The sequence below is a fragment of the Microtus oregoni genome, unplaced genomic scaffold (assembly GCF_018167655.1).
Source record: "Microtus oregoni isolate MIOR12 unplaced genomic scaffold, Mior012 000008F_ref0000371, whole genome shotgun sequence".
NCBI classification, from domain to species: Eukaryota; Metazoa; Chordata; class Mammalia; order Rodentia; family Cricetidae; genus Microtus; species Microtus oregoni.
The window spans coordinates 52,241,357-52,258,821 of NW_024543067.1; the positions used below are offsets into that span (position 1 = coordinate 52,241,357).

General features: G+C 40.3%; 1 protein-coding gene across 1 annotated transcript; it reads left to right on the top strand.

Moving 5' to 3' along the window:
- Positions 1 to 8,496: 8,496 nt before the first annotated feature.
- Positions 8,497 to 13,876, top strand: Acrv1 (acrosomal vesicle protein 1). Its single transcript, XM_041657880.1, has 4 exons — positions 8,497 to 8,545; positions 9,491 to 9,964; positions 11,710 to 11,829; positions 13,752 to 13,876. The coding sequence occupies exons 1-4, from the start codon at positions 8,497 to 8,499 to the stop codon at positions 13,874 to 13,876; spliced, it is 768 nt and encodes a 255-aa protein (XP_041513814.1).
- The last annotated feature ends 3,589 nt before the right edge of the window (positions 13,877 to 17,465 follow it).

The window sequence follows — 17,465 nt, forward strand, 5'->3', positions numbered from 1 at the left end:
AGACATTAATAACAACTATCCAAAAAGCAAGCGGCTTAACTTCATTAAGAGAACTTCTTGGATTCTTCCTCGAATCGTCCGTGATGCTCCAATAACTGGAGCCCGTACATTCTATACTGATGCCAATAAATCAGGGAAGGCAGGTTACAAATCAGAAGACTTGGATAAGGTGGAACAAAGTCCGTATACTTCTGTCCAGAAGGCGGAATTATATGCCATTCTTATGGTGCTAAGGGATTTTAAAGAACCTATTAATATAGTTACAGATTCACAATACGCAGAAAGAGTTATTTTACATATTGAAACTGCTGAATTTATACCTGATGATACTGAACTAACCTCATTGTTCCTCCAGGTTCAAGATTTGATCAGGAGCAGGCTTTGCCCTATGTACATAACACACATCCGATCCCATACGGGTCTGCCAGGTCCTCTAGCACAAGGTAATGCAGAAATTGATCAATTATTGATTGGTAGTGTGCTACAAGCCTCTGAATTTCATAAAAAACATCATGTTAATAGCAAAGGTTTGAAGAAAGAGTTTTCAATTACATGGCAACAAGCTAAGGAGATTGTAAAGAAATGCCCTACTTGCTCTTTCTATAACCAAACGCCACTGCCTGCAGGGGCTAATCCAAAGGGCACCCAAAGGAATGAAATCTGGCAGATGGATGTGTTCCACTTTGCAGAATTTGGCAAATTAAAATATGTACACCACACCATAGACACGTATTCAGGTTTTCAATGGGCTACTGCCCTGAGCTCAGAAAAGGCTGATTCAGTAATCACACATTTATTGGAAGTTATGGCCATCATGGGTATACCTGCGCAAATAAAGACAGATAATGGTCCAGCATATGTATCTAAGAAAATGAAACGCTTTTTTGATTATTATAATATAAAACACATTACAGGTATACCAAATAATCCTACAGGTCAGGCAGTTATAGAAAGATCAAATCGTACTATAAAGGATATGCTGAACAAACAGAAAGGGACTGAAAATACCCCCAGAAATAGATTACATAATGCTTTATTAACCTTGAATTTTCTTAACGCTAATGAGAAAGGAACGACAGCAGCAGAAAGACATTGGATAATGGAAAAGTCTGCTGAACTAAATCAACCGATTTATTTCAAAGATGTGCTGACCTCTCAGTGGAAGCCAGGAGATGTGCTACGTTGGGGAAGGGGTTTTGCTCTTGTTTCCACAGGAGAAGAAAAATTGTGGATACCATCAAAATTAATAAAGTTTCGATTTGAAGAGGAGAAACCTCTTGGAAAGGAGAAATGACAACTCATCCACAACGATGATATTCATACAGGTGGTAAGAAAAACATATAGAATGGGGGCAGGGTTCTGTTCTTATTTCCACAGGAAAACACTCATCTTTGAGAAATTCAAGGGACCCTGGATGTTTGGATACTGACAGATGGAAAAATACCTGCCCAATAGGAAATATCAAGACAACTGAATGGGTTGTGTAAGTAATATTAAACCATATTTCTAAATTTATAAAGCTGGTTTTGAAGTTGGACTCTGGCTCAGTCCCTCTCCAATTCCAAGCCTGTTAGTAAGAGAAAAACCCAGAGTTTCTGGAGTTTCTGTCTCATGTCAAGAGCCATGATATGGGACAGAAAGAAATATGAGTTTAGAAAACATCTTTGCTTCTCTTCATATCTATCATACTTTTCATTGAATATATCTATCATGTCTTTCATTGAAAAAATATATATATATATATGTCTATATGATTAATGTTTAAGTTTTTCATAATGAACAATGAGTTTTTCCTGAAGTGACATTTGAAGTTTCCAGGAAGAAGATGGGGCCCCATAACAACAACTCCACCTGGTTGATATGACGTCATGATACTGATAGCGCTACTACAAGACCTGCTTTTGGTACCAGCTGCACAAGACAGTTCCAACTTGGTTAGCTGAAATGGTGCACATCTTATACAACATTCTGGCCAGACCTGCACGAAAATACTCAGAGACTATTTGCAATTTTAAAAGACATTATCTTGAAATTTAACCATCATTTTACTTTCACAGGATCCCCCAGAAAGAACGTCGCCCCTATGACAGCTGGAAGTAATTCTAGAGAACGACGTCCCCTCTCCCAGTAAAGTTTGCCCTTGGGTTTAGGGACATCATTTAGGGGTTGATTATAATTAGTATATGATTGAGGGTTGGGAGAGGAATTTTATAAGCTCAAGGATCATTTTGAAAAAAAAAAAAAAAGAGGGAATGATGGGATAATAGATTTATAATTGTGAGTTACTGCTTTTAGACAAATATATTGGTATCAATTCTTGTATAATGAAACAAAGTTAAATTATATGGACTATTGTACGCATGCATGTTTCTACCTCTGTTTAAAACATTTTTATGTATTGACATATATTGTATTGATATATATATTGTATATATTTACCATATTGCAGTGTACATTTCTACCTCTGATTAAGATACTTATATAATATTTGTGTATTGATATATATTTACCTACTGCAATGTATATTTGTACATTGTTTATATTTGGAGGTCATTGTCCTCATTTGTTTCACAGTCGTTTATTGTCTTAGTCTTTAAGTTAGATAGATATTGAGAATTATATAGACTAATTGTCATCTAAGTTTGTCATTTATAATTAGACTAATCAGGTTCTTTAGATATATAGAGATTATACTCAGTATAGATAGATAATCTTCAACCTCTTCAAAGAGCTGTAGAATATGGCCTTTAATCTAACTCAGAGTTTCGTGATAGTGAGACACAATTGCTCCTGGCAACACCGCTCTATTCCCGAGAGAATGTTGAGCACCAAAAACACTCCACCTGGAGCCTTTCTATTTTGGCAGAACTGGCCTTTGGGCAAAGAAATGCCCATACCTCAACCACTGACACAGATACAGAGCGTGCATCAATGGATAAAACAGGACTGTCATATCCTGCCAAGACAGGGTAAGATAGTTTTGAAAAGTTCCTTGCCTTTAATAATGGTATGTCAGTTATGTTAGGCCTTAGCCAAAATTGGTTGACTCAACGTTGCAAACGAGACTTTGGGTGATTGCCCAGGTAGTCAGTTGTCTCTGTCAATTGTTGCACATTTTGGATATATCTCGTTTGTTGAGTAGTGTTTATTCCCTTCTCAGATCTTTGACTGAGTTGAAGATTATATAATTGTAGTTACTCTTTACATTATTTGGACTTCTTGAGATAGAATGTTTAGCAAAGCTTTTGTTCTCAATATTGTTTGTTGTATTTATTATTTGTTGTTATTGTATGTAGTTGTATTTGGTTTAGTTCTGTCTTATTTAGACAAAAAGGGGAGATGTAGGGATAAGTCCCGCCCCTTAAGGGGCGTGTTCGCCTCGGGCTAATGTCTGCCTATAAATTTGGCGAGCAAGCTCCGAGCTCTCGCTTCTGCTTTCCTGGTCTCCGCGGGAACGGTGGTTCTGTAAGTCTATTTCTACATTAAAGCTATATATATATTTTTACACTCTGTCTGCATTCATTTACGCCGTTACAGACCTTGGACTTCCCACAGGGCAGGGAATCCGGACTGCTCTTCAGACTGGAGAGGGAGGAGGAATGGAGTAGGGGGAGGGGGAGAGGAGTGGGGGGAGGAGAGGGAAATGGGAGGCGGGAGGAGGCAGAAATTTTTTCTCAACAAAATAAAGAAAGAAATCATACTAAGAACATAGTATTTGAAGACCTTTTCACCTGTTTGTGATACAGTTTCTGTGTTTTGGATTCTTTCATGTTGGAGACTGTTCTTAACTGTGTGGTGGTTCTCAACCATGTGTTCCCACTGGATACTTGCTCTGAAGAGCCACTGGGGGCAGGGCGGGTGATGGTCAGGCTTCACACCAGGCTAACAAGCAGTTACTAAACTGGAATTTAGTCAAATGCCAAATTCTAAAGGATTTTTCCTCTGGAACAACTCAATTTCTCAAAAGGTATGTGTTGGTAGGGCCAGCCCACGAGTATTCAAGAAGTTGGGAAGGAAAGAAACTGGAATTGCCCCGATTCAGTATTAAAATATATGCAATCATTTTTTCAATAAAAAAAATATATGCAATCCTCCAGATGTCAATACGTCTTATATTGCTCCTAACCCTATACCTTGTGCTCCGTGCACTAGACCCTTCACCAAATGACATACCTCTTTTAAGGAAAAGGGGGGTTGGGAATACCTAAAACAGTTATTTGGGTCCGGTGGATAGGCCAAGAAGTCATACTTTTGAGCAGCATTTTTATTTGTAGCAACCCACATATTCTGATTAGCTACAGTGTACATCTGCTTGATGTGTCGCCAATCCCCAAGCACAGAGATTTTCCCTTGTACATGCTAAAGCTGTTGGCTCTCATTCCTTTCACGTGTCACACGGTAGAGCTGAGGAGCTTGAAGCTCAGACGGTCCGCCACTTGTTAGCATGCTCAAGGCTCTGGGCTTTAACCTCAAGGCCAGAAAAAAATAATGAATAAATGTAGCTTCAAAACACTAATAAATGTATATCCAGTCTGCTCTTCCCTTCCTAAGGTTGATAACATATTGATGTCTGGAGTGGCGTCAGCAAGAGAGAAGTGAGCTTGAGGCCTTCTTGGGCTGTATAATCAGACAGTATCTCAAAAATACTGAAAAACAAAAACACAATAAAAATAAACTATAGCTAATCCACAATACAGAGTAAATCAAGTATCAATATCTATTCGCCCCTTCAGATACTTATCACATGCCCGTCTGTATGAATAATTATGAGCATACATTTATCTGTTTCTCCTTCAAGAGTAGTGCAAGCTGTGGTCTGTTTCCTGTCAGATCAACCAGTGGGAAGGAGTAGCAGCCTCACTTTCAACTACAAAGTACACTTTGGATTCTTGTTTTAAGAAACAGGGTTTCTCTGTGTAACATGATGTTACTTATTAAATTCTGAGGCTTCTAGTACATTTCCAACCAATGTCTGATCAATCTCATCATTACTTTGTGCTAGAAGACCCATATGGGAAGGAATAATTTCTATTTCTGATTACTTGTAGTTGAATAAGTTAATTCTGAATCATCTGGAATGAATTTAGCGGTTTCAGTATGTAAAAGGACTTTTTCTTCATATTGAGAGTCAGAAACCATACTAAGAGGTTCTAGAAAATCTAATAATACCACAAGTAGTAGTATATAACTCTGGCTTCTGAACAGAATCATCAGGGCTTTGAGCCATTTTACTTAAATGTCCTGACTTAAAACCTGACTTTCCTGATTTGTTTGCATCAGTATAGAATGTACTATAGAATACATTATACAGTACAGAATTTTGTATGGTTTTCCCCATACAAAATTACAGGTATTAGAACACCTGGTACAGAAGTAGCTAAATGTTCAACATACTGAAGAATCGGCCAGTCCTTGGAATTCTCCTATATATTGTCACTAAAAAGAAATCTGGAAAATAAACACTAGTGGCAGATCTAAGAGTTATTAATAAGGTATCCAGCCAATGGGTTCTTTACAGCCTGGATCCAATTAGTTCTCTTTATAAACCGAAGTCTCCTGCTTTGGAATATTTGTTATTAATCTCTCCCAAAAAATTACTGCAAGCTCTTTGCCAAGGTTCTGTTCCAGTCCTGGAACTCACTTTATAGACCAGGCTGGCCTCGATCTCACAGAGATCTATCTGCCTGCCTCTCCCTCCCAAGCATTGGGATTGAAGGTGTGTCCCACCACACCTGACTGGCAAAACACTCTTACACATAAGTAAATTTAGTTTTGTAAACACTTTTGGCAGCAGCAATAAATAAAAAAAAATGTTCTGAGAAAAAAGCGATTGTTCTCAAGGGGAAAGGAGAAAGATGGGAATGTGAGCTGAGCATGGTGTTGGTGACAAAAGAGGGAAGCTACAAACTATCACTACAAAAAAATAGCTGACTTTTTTCATCCATTTAGAGGCTTTAGAAACTAGAACATCAGCCTATCTGTATGAAACGGGGCTGGTGATGGAAAGAGTCAGGAACTGCACCACCTCTAGATGTCTAAGTTTCACCATGATGTGTCTTCCCTTATATGTGGTGTGCCTACATGCTCAGAGGTTTGGTTTTAAAACACCAGACTGCTAGGCACAGGGAGAAAGTATGAAAGGTGGAGGCTAGGGAAAACCAATCTGAAGGACACTGACATTGGTGCTGTGAAGCTGACCTTAAGAGGCAGGAAAGGGACAAGTAAGGATGTTCTTTTTTTTTTTTTTTTATGTTGGAAGTATGTCATTTATTTTTGGTTTTTTTTTAATTTATTTATTTATTAAGGATTTCTGCCTCGTCCCCACAACCGCTTCCCATTTCCCTCCCCCTCCCCCGATCAAGTCCCCCCCCCTCATCTGCTCGAAGAGCAATCAGGGTTCCCTGACCTGTGGGAAGCCCAAGGACTGCCCACCTCTATCCAGGTCTCATAAGGTGAGCATTCAAACTGCCTAGGCTCCCACAAAGCCAGTACGTGCAGTAGGATCAAAAACCCACTGCAATTGTTCTTGAATTCTCAGTATTAAGTAAGGATGTTCTAGAAGATGCAGATAACTACCAAAGAGCAGGTGCTGGCAATCATAAACTGGTGGGTAGTACTAATAGCACCTTTCACTAATTTCTACAGTTTCTATCAATAAAAGTAGCCTATTCCCCATGAAGTAATGGAGCTACTGATACGTTCTTTCACACTTTCTCTAAAGGAATCTAGTCTGAAGCTCAAAAATCCTAATTTGGACTTCCAACTCAAGCAAGGTAGGGCATACTTAGCCTAAATTACTGTAGTGAGCCGGACAGGATCGCCATTACAAGACGGCGCCGACATCCTGTCTTGTTGGAAATAAACAACTCCATATTTGGCTATGGCTTTGAGAGCTGCGCGTCCCCGCTTCCCGCATGCACGGTGGATGAGGATCCTTGAGCCTATCCCGATGCGGTCTGGTGTCAGCTGTTGGTGGCAGCCAATCACAGGGCGACCCGTGTGCCAATTCCCTATTTAAGCGGCTGCCTAAGTGCCCCCGGTCCCTTCGCTTCACTCCCTGCCCCTTCGCTTCCTGCTGCCTCTCCCCTCGCTCCCTGCCCCTTCGCTCCCTGTCCCTCGTTTTCCCGCCCTCTCGTTCCCTGCTCCCCATCAATCAAGGGCACTCCAGTAAAAGCGTGTTCTGAGTGGAATCCTGATGTGGTGGTCATTCTTCGTCGCCGGTCGAGAGGTCCGCCACAAATTACCACTTAGCTGAACTCTCCATAGCTTGTTACTTCTAGGGAGTTGGAACAAAGACAGATGATGAGATAGAACATGCCTCCTTGATTTACCTTCAAAATGGTTTGACCCCAGAAGGACCATTTTCTTCAGATGATCCAGGTTATAAACTGGCCTATCTAGTTCTTTGTAGATTCTCCTCTATGAAGCAGAGGAAGATCCAGAAAAGCTAAGGTATTCATTCTTTCACTCAAAATTTATTATATACCTAGTATGTAACCAATATGCTGCTGGGTACTAAGACTACAATGGTGAGGGTTCCTACTTACAGAGAACTTAAAGTCCAATGTGGGAAAGAAACAATTATAACAGAAATGGACCTAATTATAGGCCCAACATTCAGGGGTACATGGAACAGAGTGGCTCCAAAAAGTGGGACAGGGAAGGGCATGGAATGGTGGTTAGAGGATCTCACCACCCTGAGTTGTAGTTTTATAGCAAACCGATGTCTCTTCACATCTATTCAGCCTGGCTAGCCCCTAGATAAAGTCACAGGTCAACTTAAGCATCCCTTGATCATTATACTCTTCTAAGTTCTTACCATTTGAATTGCCCGTGTGATTCCTATAAATCACACCTTTACAAGTACATTTGCAAAGACTATTCTCAGAAGTGCATGATATCACAGAAAATTTACAAAGGAAAGTTGGGGTATGTAGACTTTAGAAGCTGGAAATCACTATTATCCCTAAACTGAAGTAGGAAGAGCAAAAACGTGTTACTATGACCTAGTCAAAGTTGGGGTCATGGGAGAAAGGATACCCCTGAAGACCTTTGATGTGGAAACTCTCAGCCTATGGCACTGTACCCAGCTAATCTCAGTGGAGATCAGTCTTCCAGAGTACAGCCCAGAGCCATGAAATGTTTACTTAGACAAAGTGAAATTAACCAGGTCACTACAGTACACAATGGACAACCCTCAAAAAAAAAGTACTACCTTTTAAACATTTGTGTGTGTGTGTTTGAAGCTGCCCCTAACACCATCCTACACAGAGAAAATACTCATTGCCCTTCCTGCACTAGTAGCATCGCCATGGTTACTTTCCAGTCTCCCTCAACATTAACTTAAGTCACACCCATTGTGAGGACACGCAGGTTGTTTCTTCAATTCTAGAACTCCCAGAGGTTCTGGTTGATTCAACATTGGGAGTGTCTGCTCAGTTTCTTCTCAGCTCTTGAGTGTGTCACACTAGAGAGCTCTCTTTTCCTCAATCAAAATGAAGAAATTAATCCTCCTGAGTCTTTATCTGCTTGGATTTGCTAAAGGTAAGAGTTCTTTTTAAACACAAATCCTGGGTGGATAGCGAAGGGGGCTTTTTTTTCCCCAAGAAAGACCAGTCTTAGTTACCCAAATCAACCTGACTTGGAATCAAGAGTTAACTAAACAAGAACAGTTTCTGAGGACTGATCTCTCCTAGCTACAGATGTACGGGTAAACGGGCCCACTGGCCTAACGTGCTTCTGCTTCCTTCAGCATTTACGACTGCTGAGATGGCACTTTACCAGTATAACTCAAATCCCATCCGGTAATCTTGGTAGATTAACTTTGTGCTTTAAACTTTCTAGTTTAAAGTTTACCCTACCCAAAGTTTAAAGTTTTCTACTGTTGAGTGAAACTCTTGCGTCCTATCACGAGCACCAGAAAAGGACCTAACCTCAATTTAGGATGGAATTACTCGGTACTGAAAGCTACCTATGCAGGGCAGTTGTGGCACCTCTAACTCCAGCACTCGAGAAGAGGAAGCAAGAAAATTTCTGCAGTATGAAGCCAGCCAGGATCTCACACCCAGACCCGGTTGTGGAGTAGATGAACTATTTGCCTTCTCTCTCTCCCTCCCTGTTTCTGGTTTCCTTGTCTTTCAGCATAGAGGAACCGGAGGAAGGGTTGTTGGCTGACTACTGAGGCCATGAGGGAGGGATGATTTCTGATTCAGGTTCTGTTCGGTAGCGACATTCACTTCCCTTTGTGTTTGTCATGCTTAGGTGAGAGAATCCCACATGCACTTCTTGCGTCTTTAAGTCTCAGAAGTGGTCTCCAAACTTTTATTTAAACACTTTTGTCTTTCCTGATATCCTGGAGTAATTAGATGGTTTGCTCCAACATCTAAACTATCTTTAAGTGTCTCATCTAGACTCCCCAGAAAACATCCCTTTCGTCTGGCTCCACAGGAAATCAGTCTTGATCCCGCTCTCCTCTCTTCTCCCTCCTAGGAGCACCACCAGGTCAGCCTAATGAGCTTTTTGAGTCTGTAGACCGCCAAGCTTCTGTCCAGCAACTTTCAAGTGAGTATTTCTCACTCACAAACCCGTCAGATGCCGAATCTCTATACGAAACCCCCTCAGGTGAGAAAACTCTGATCAATCATAGTTCAAGCGAACATGAATCAAGTGAGCATTCTACAGGCGAACATGTTTCAAGTGAGCACAGTTCGGGAGAACAGTCTTCAGAACATGTTTCAGGTGAGCACATGTCAAGCGAGCATATTACAGGAGAGCACACTTCGGGCGAGCACACTTCAAGCGAAGGTTCAGAACAGTCAAGCGAACAGGCTTCAGAAGTGTCTTCAGCTGAACAAGTTTCAGGAGAAAAGACTGAAGAGGTGGGTGAACAGTCGGCTGCCGAGGCAACTTCAGGTGATAAGAACGAACAGGGTATGAGCACACCATTTCCAAGCTCATCTTCAGGTAAGTCACAATGGAACGGTATTCGTCTTAGACTAGAGGTTGAGGCCAACCCGGGCTACATAGTTCAACAAAAGCCTAGGCAACTAACTGATCAACACCATCTCCAGTACAGAAGAAAAAGAGGTGGTGAGGGGGAACATGTAAGGAACTCAGTTTTAGAGAAGCAGTGTAAAAGAATCATTAATATATCACAAACGGCTCTGTCAAAGACTCTGCTTCTTCACAGTATCAAGGAGCATTCTCCAGGTTCCATGAGGCCTTAAATGTAACACAATTTGGAGAACCTTTTTAAAAAAAAAAAAATTATTTATTTATTAAGTATACAGTGTTCTGCCTGCAGGCCAGAAGAGGGCATCAGATCTTATTACAGATTGTTGTGAGTCACCATGTGGTTGTTGGGAACTGAACTCAGGACCTCTGGAAGAGCAGCCAGGGCTCCTAACCGCTGAGCCATCTCTCCAATTCCTAGAGAACTTTAAAGAAAAATATCACCAATATAAAATGCTACTGGACTCTCCAACCCCATAGTTCATAAGAACTTATGATCAGCAAGATGGCTCAGTGGTGACATTTATGACCAAGTTTGGCAATCTGAGTTCAATCAATAGCCAAGGCCCATATTATGGAAAACTGATTCCCAATTGACCTCCGACCTCCATATATGCCCCATTCACAGTAGAAACATAAGAAAAATCTAAAGTTTGATGTCTCAAATTACTATTCAATACAAATATTTCATTTCACCCAATTATGTTAATTACTCTAAAATTTTAGATGCGTAAAGTAAGGTGAAACTATTATCCCAATGTCAGTCACATTTCGAGAAAGTAGTAAGTTAACCTTAGGTCTGCTTAAAGCTCCTGCTCTTTCTTTGCTCTGCTTCTTTATGCTTTTTGCTAGGGACTTAGCACTAGAGGTAGTATAAGGACACAGAGCATTTCAGAATGTTGTCACTGACCAAGATAAGTCTGAAAATACAAACTGTGCCCAATGGTTCATGTCTCATTTCAGTACTTTTGAAGCTGAGGTTGAGGTCAGACTGGGCTAAATACTCAAACTCTGTCTCAAATACACATATCAAAGGAAGGAAAGGAGGGAGGGAGGGAGGGAGAAAAGGGAAGGAGAAAGAAGAAGAGAGGTAAGGAGGGGGAAGGAAGGAGGGAAGAAGGGAGGGAGGGAGGGGAAGAAAATGCACTCTACAGGGCTGGCAACATTCTAGTATTCTAGTATGGCTTACTTACTAGTTAAATTGGCTGCAAGTGTGTTTGTCTTGGGATGCAGGAGAGTATGACATTCAGTTACTTAGTTTTCTTTTATGAAGTAAAACATGATAGAAAGGCATTATAATTTAAGAAGCCAATAAATTCAAGAAGCCAACGGGATTATAAAGTAAAAGTCACTCAGATAAATTTAGTATTCATCAGTAACAAGTTTACAAAGTAAAAGTATTTCTTCTTACTCAGAAAGGGAACCTGGTAGTCCACACTTGTAATCTCATCACTGGGCAATTTAGCAAGACTTTGTCTCCAATAACCAAAAGGAGAGGGCGGAGTTAATAGGGGGAGAAAGACTGGGGTTATAGCTCAGTGGCAGAGCACTTTTATAAGGCAATAGAGGTTCAATCCCCAGTACTGCCCAAAAGAACTAAGAAATATGTGTACTTTTTGCAACCCCCACTCCCTATATATGTGACTCAACTAAGTGGTCTGTCGGGAAATTTCATAGGCTTTTTTTTCAAATTTCAGGCGTAGCAATAAATTGCCACACATGTTCCTATATGAATGATGATGGAAAATGTCTTCATGGAGAAGGAATATGCACCACTCAAAATTCCCAGCAGTGCATGATAAAGAAGATCTTTGAAGGTAGTAGGGATAAAACTACCAGAAAGCACAGCAATTATCTTTTAAATAAAAATGGGGTGGCGTTGGGGGGAGGGAGCAATAGGGATCAATGAACTTGGGAGTTCAGAAGACTCATTCCTTCAAGGACTGAGCAGAATTCTAGGTACTGATGAGTGTAAGACTCTTGAGGGAGGAAAAAGAAAAAAGGGAAACTGAGAAAAGGCTTTCTTCAAAATAAAGAAACCTTTAAGTTGTTCCTTAAGCTACTTCTCTATACTGACTACAGTCAGAACTGTTCAGTTTGTTCATGACTATATATTCCTAGGACACAGCACAATGTAGACACTAAACTATTCAACAACTGTCTACAGACCAATGTACACAGGCTAACAAAGCTGAGTATATATTCTCACATCTCTCAAACCTTATACTTAGGATTCATCTCCAAAACAAGGGATCTTGGTTACTTCCATTCCATGAACCGGACTGCCTGGCTCTGGTTTGTCCAATCCATTGAAAGAAATAGTCTCCCTATGTTCTATAATTGTACAGTTAACCATCACTGAATAAACATCAACACCAAAGATCCCAAGCAAGCCTTTCAGAAGGATGCATCAAAAACAAGTGTACAGAAAGACTGTGGTCTTAACATATTACAGAGAAAAGTGGCAAGATGATGTGTGTCTTTTCTCAGTACTTGAGGGACTAAGGTAGGAGAATTAAGTTCAAAAGACCAGCCTGGGCTATATAGCAAAACCATGTTTAAAGAAATGAAAGGGGGCAAAGCACAGAGTGGTAGAAGGTAAAGGAAAACAGGTAAGTCTGGAGAGGAGAGGGTCTTTTTTAAAAAAAATAAAAAATGTAAAATCCACTACCCAGTTTTGGCTACACATTAGAATCACCTGAGCAGCTTTTAAACTCCAAATGCTCTGAACCCACAAGACGGCTCAGTAAGTACAGGTGCTTGCCCAATAAGCCTACCTAGGACCTGAATTATATCACAGTAACCCACATGGCAGAAGACCAATTCTTACAAGTTGTCTTCTGAGCTTCATAAGCACACGGCCACACACACACAATGTTAACAATACTAAATAAAAATTTTAATGTTCACTTTGAACCAATGAAATACCAGAAATGAAGAGAACTACTGATTGGGTCATTCTGCAGAGACAGGCTAAAAACGAACACCAAGTCAAATCAGAAATACAGGATGTAGACAGGAAACACAACAGTTCTTTGGGATTTGGCAAGTCAAGAGGTAGAAGAAAATAAATTGAGAAACGCTGATTGGCCAAAGCAAAATTATCCAAGACTCTCAAAGGCCAAGTAAGGTTAATCAGGAAAGCAATAGGTACAGGGAGGATGGCAGAGTTCCATTTGGGACAGGTCAATTTTAGCTGTATTATCTGCACGGAGATGATCATGACTTAAGTGGAAAGAGGACCTGACTTGGGTCAGTAGAGATAACTGGACTCAGAAAATAGAAGACAGAAAATTAGGGGAAACCTTGCCAGAGGAAGGTCAAGAAAGGAGTATCAAGTTCATGCAGAAATGGTAGGGGGGAAGGCATGGGAAATGGCTAGAGAATTTTTCTACTGCATCTTTGAAAGCAAAGTTTAAATTCTGAGTACCTGGGGTTCAGAGGTGAATGAGAAGTTGAGGCTAGCCAGCTCGCTAGAAGTTTGCAGCAAAAGGATAATGGCAGCAGAGTAGCATGGTCAAGAGAAAATAATGAGCTTGGTAAAACGTTACAATGAGAGGAAGAGAATGAAGATATAAACAAGAGGAATGGGCAGCTGATAAAGCAGACAAAAAGCAGGGAACAGGAAACTACACACATAAGTCCTAGTCATCACTGTATGGGAACACAGGACTGTGGATAAAGGATAAGGCTGGAAGAAAACAGCTTTCTGTTAAAGCCAGTCTGATTCTTCTTTCAGGTGGAAAACTCCAGTTCATGGTTCAAGGGTGTGAGAACATGTGCCCATCTATGAACCTCTACACTCACAGAACAAGAGTGGAAATTATGTGCTGTCGGAATGAACCTCTCTGCAACAAGATCTAGAAGCCTGCGCCTCCACTTCTTGCGCTGACTCAGGCAGCTTCACTCCACTATACTTGGCTCAATTGACATCTTCAACTAATCACATCTGTCTCTGCCTGATCAGACAAGAAGCTCGACCCACTGCCTATGTCCTCTGCCTTCCTACCTCCTCTCCTTCCCCAGATTTCCTCTTGCAATACATTCCTATGTTAAAGAACAGACTTCAGATTGTTTTCCATCAGTCTAATTGCAAAGTTGTTTCTTTCCATGACCAAATTAAGTCAGTGTTTTGAACAATTGTTTATGGAAGCTGAAGAAGGTCTCCTGGGTTAGATACAACAGAAATGTACAAATTAATCTTATGTAGATCATAAGCAGTATGTAGGTCTGTCCCCTAAACCCTTCCATTTGTAATACACACAACTCAGCATTTTTATGAGCCTTTCAGTCTTTAATGGTCCACTATTAACGTAATGGGAACAAAATACCCCTTTTCATTTAAGCAATCCATAATACTTAAACCATTTTCAGAGGATCACCTACTCAGTCATAGCGAGCAGGTGGAATAATGAACAGTCCTTCACCTCAAGGTGTTTCCACATGTAGGATTGCTCCTTACTCTTAGGAAAAGAGCCAGAGGGTAAAGTTAGGAAAGAGCATCATCCTTACTCTACAAATAAGGAAATGTGACACATATGGTTTATTATTTATTTAGACTCCACATTATTACAAATTGACTAAGGGTACAGACTTAGTGAGACCCACAGCTGGATTCCAAAACCAAATATGAATGACCTCAAAGTGAGTCTTCACATTAAATATCATAAAGCCAGGGCGGTTTTTCAAAAAAGTCCTCTCTTCTCTCCACACGTTCATCTCCTTTTATCCATCACTTCCACATGTTTAAAGGCTCACGAGCTGCTGCTGGTCTTAATGCACATTGCAAAGCAACAGACTTTAATTTCAATAAAATAATTTACCACTTTTTAAATATTAAAACTTTTTGGTATCATGATTTTTTTAAAAATATCTTACTCTAGTTCAGGCTAGTCTAAACTTCACTGTGTAGTTAAAGGCTGGTCTCAAATTTGCAGCAATTCTCCTGGCTCAGCTTCTCATGTGCTGGGATCATAAGTATGAGCTACCATGCATAAGAATTCTTGTACATTATAAAATTGTCCATTATAGAACATGTAAATACACACATACCCGAACACACATACACACTCATACAAATGGCCCCTCTCAAAAAACATCTGAATAAGTTTCCACTGACAACAAATATAGGCTGAAAGAATTTTTGAACATATAATCCCATCTTTAGATCAAAGAGAATTTAAAAATTATGGCCTGAAACTAAAATGTAGAATTCGCAATTTGACACATGGTTTACAGAGAAACAAGAAGGAAAATGAACACCTGATAACAGAGTTGACACAACAGGTTTCTTTGAGAGGAGGGTATAAAGATCTACTAGCTATAGACATTTGGAAAATAAAAATTCAAATATGTTATTAGAAGCTAAGAGAGTTCTGGCTTATACCTATGGAGACCAAACCTATCACAATTATACATATCAGATACTCAATAAAAATTTTTTTTTATAAAGTTACCTTTTGCAAACAGTCCACCTCAACCATTTTTTTTTAATTTATTTATTTATTAAGGATTTCTGCCTCGTCCCCACAACTGCTTCCCATTTCCCTCCCCCTCCCCCGATCAAGTCCCCCCCCCCCTCATCTGCTCGAAGAGCAATCAGGGTTCCCTGACCTGTGGGAAGCCTAAGGACTGCCCACCTCTATCCAGGTCTCGTAAGGTGAGCATTCAAACTGCCTAGGCTCCCACAAAGCCAGTACGTGCAGTAGGATCAAAAACCCACTGCAATTGTTCTTGAATTCTCAGTATTCCTCATTGTCCGCTATGTTCAGCTAGTCCGGATTTACCCCATGCTTTTTCAGACCTAGGCCAGCTGGCCTTGGTGAGATCCCAATAGAACATCCCCATTGTCTCAGTGTGTGGGTGCACCCCTCGTGGTCCTGAGTTCCTTGCTCGTGCTCCGTCTCCTTCTGCTCCTGATTTGGACCTTGAGATTTCTGTCTGGTGCTCCCGTGTGGGTCTCTGTCTCTGTCTCCTTTCATCGCCTGATGAAGGTTAATATTCCTGAGGATGCCTATGTGTTTGTCTTTGGATTCACCTTATTTAGCTTCTCTAGGATCATATACCCAAGAGAGGCCCTATCATACAACAAAAGTATATGCTCAACTATGTTCATGGCAGCATTGTTTGTAATAGCCAGAACCTGGAAACAACCTAGATGCCCTTCAACGGAAGATTGGATGAAGAAAGTATGGAATATATACATATTAGAGTATTACTCAGCAGTAAAAAACAAGGACTTCTTGAATTTTGCATACAAATGGATGGAAATAGAAAACACTATACTGAGTGAGGTAAGCCAGACCCAAAAAGAGGAACATGGGATGTACTCACTCATATTTGGTTTCTAGCCATAAATAAAGGACATTGAGCCTATAATTCATGTTCCTAGAGAAGCTAAATAAAAAAAAATTTTAAAGCTTCAAAATTTCTCCTGAAAGAGAAAAGTCACTATAAACAAAAACAGCACTGAGTGAGATCTGTTAGACTTCTGCATGGTTAACTTGCAATCCACGCATTACAGGATGGCAATAAACCAACAGTCAGTGACCAGATGCTTCAAGTGAATACTGGCTAGGGCTGGCCAAGTACCTGTAAATTGGAAGAACTGGGAAAAAGTCACAGGAGAGAAACCCAACTGAGAATCTACTCTGACCAAATTCTTGACTGACCGTCTGAATTCCTAGAAGCCCAATAACAATAGTATCTGAAAGCTAACAGAACAGAAAAGACTGCTGTGTCATACAAGAACTCCATTCTTATGTCCCACTAAAGCAAAAACCAGCAGTGTCCAGAATCTCTACAATTCAGCAACTACTACATAACTTATTAGGCATAGAAAAGGCAAGGAACTATATAACAAGTAGCCAAGGGAGAAAAAAGGCAGTGAATCAAGACAAGGTCATGAGTCTTATTTGTGGGGCAGGAACTTAAGACTGAAACAAAATAAAACAAACAGCTGAGTACAATAACTGTAAAAAATATATAACTAGATGATTTTAACAGGGTATTGGGGCCCACATTAAGACATCACTCAGTGTGAAGAAGATAAATCAGTAAGTATCCAATTGGAAAAAAAAGGAGGGAAAGGCTTCAAAAGTTAATAAATTGTTACCAACAATTCCGCATTTAAGTAACAGCTAGAATTTTCTCATATTGGATGAAGAATGAAGTTACCAATTCATAGCAAGTAGAAGGCACACAACAGTAAAAATACTTTTTTACTGGCTTTCCCACCACCCTCAAGGCAGCAAGCCATACTTAGGAGCAAAAGTCCAGTTGTCAAAACCTGCTCTTCAATTGTGGGAACAGATCTTATTTGCAACCTTCTAGTTTTTTGGGAAGCTGCTGATAGGTCTTTCTCCTAATTTAAGAGTTCACTCAGGGACAAACAAGTTGGGGAGAAAACCATGGGAAACAACGAACAAAGCTAGAAAGGAACTAAAGATAGGTA

What these genes read in the sequence shown, in the direction of transcription:
- Acrv1 (XM_041657880.1), top strand. Translation starts at nt 8,497, where the DNA reads ATGAAGAAATTAATCCTCCTGAGTCTTTATCTGCTTGGATTTGCTAAA. An exon ending in ATTTCCAAGCTCATCTTCAG is followed by an intron (nt 9,965 to 11,709) that starts GTAAGTCACAAT and finishes TTCAAATTTCAG; the next exon opens with GCGTAGCAATAAATTGCCAC. An exon ending in GATAAAGAAGATCTTTGAAG is followed by an intron (nt 11,830 to 13,751) that starts GTAGTAGGGATA and finishes TTCTTCTTTCAG; the next exon opens with GTGGAAAACTCCAGTTCATG.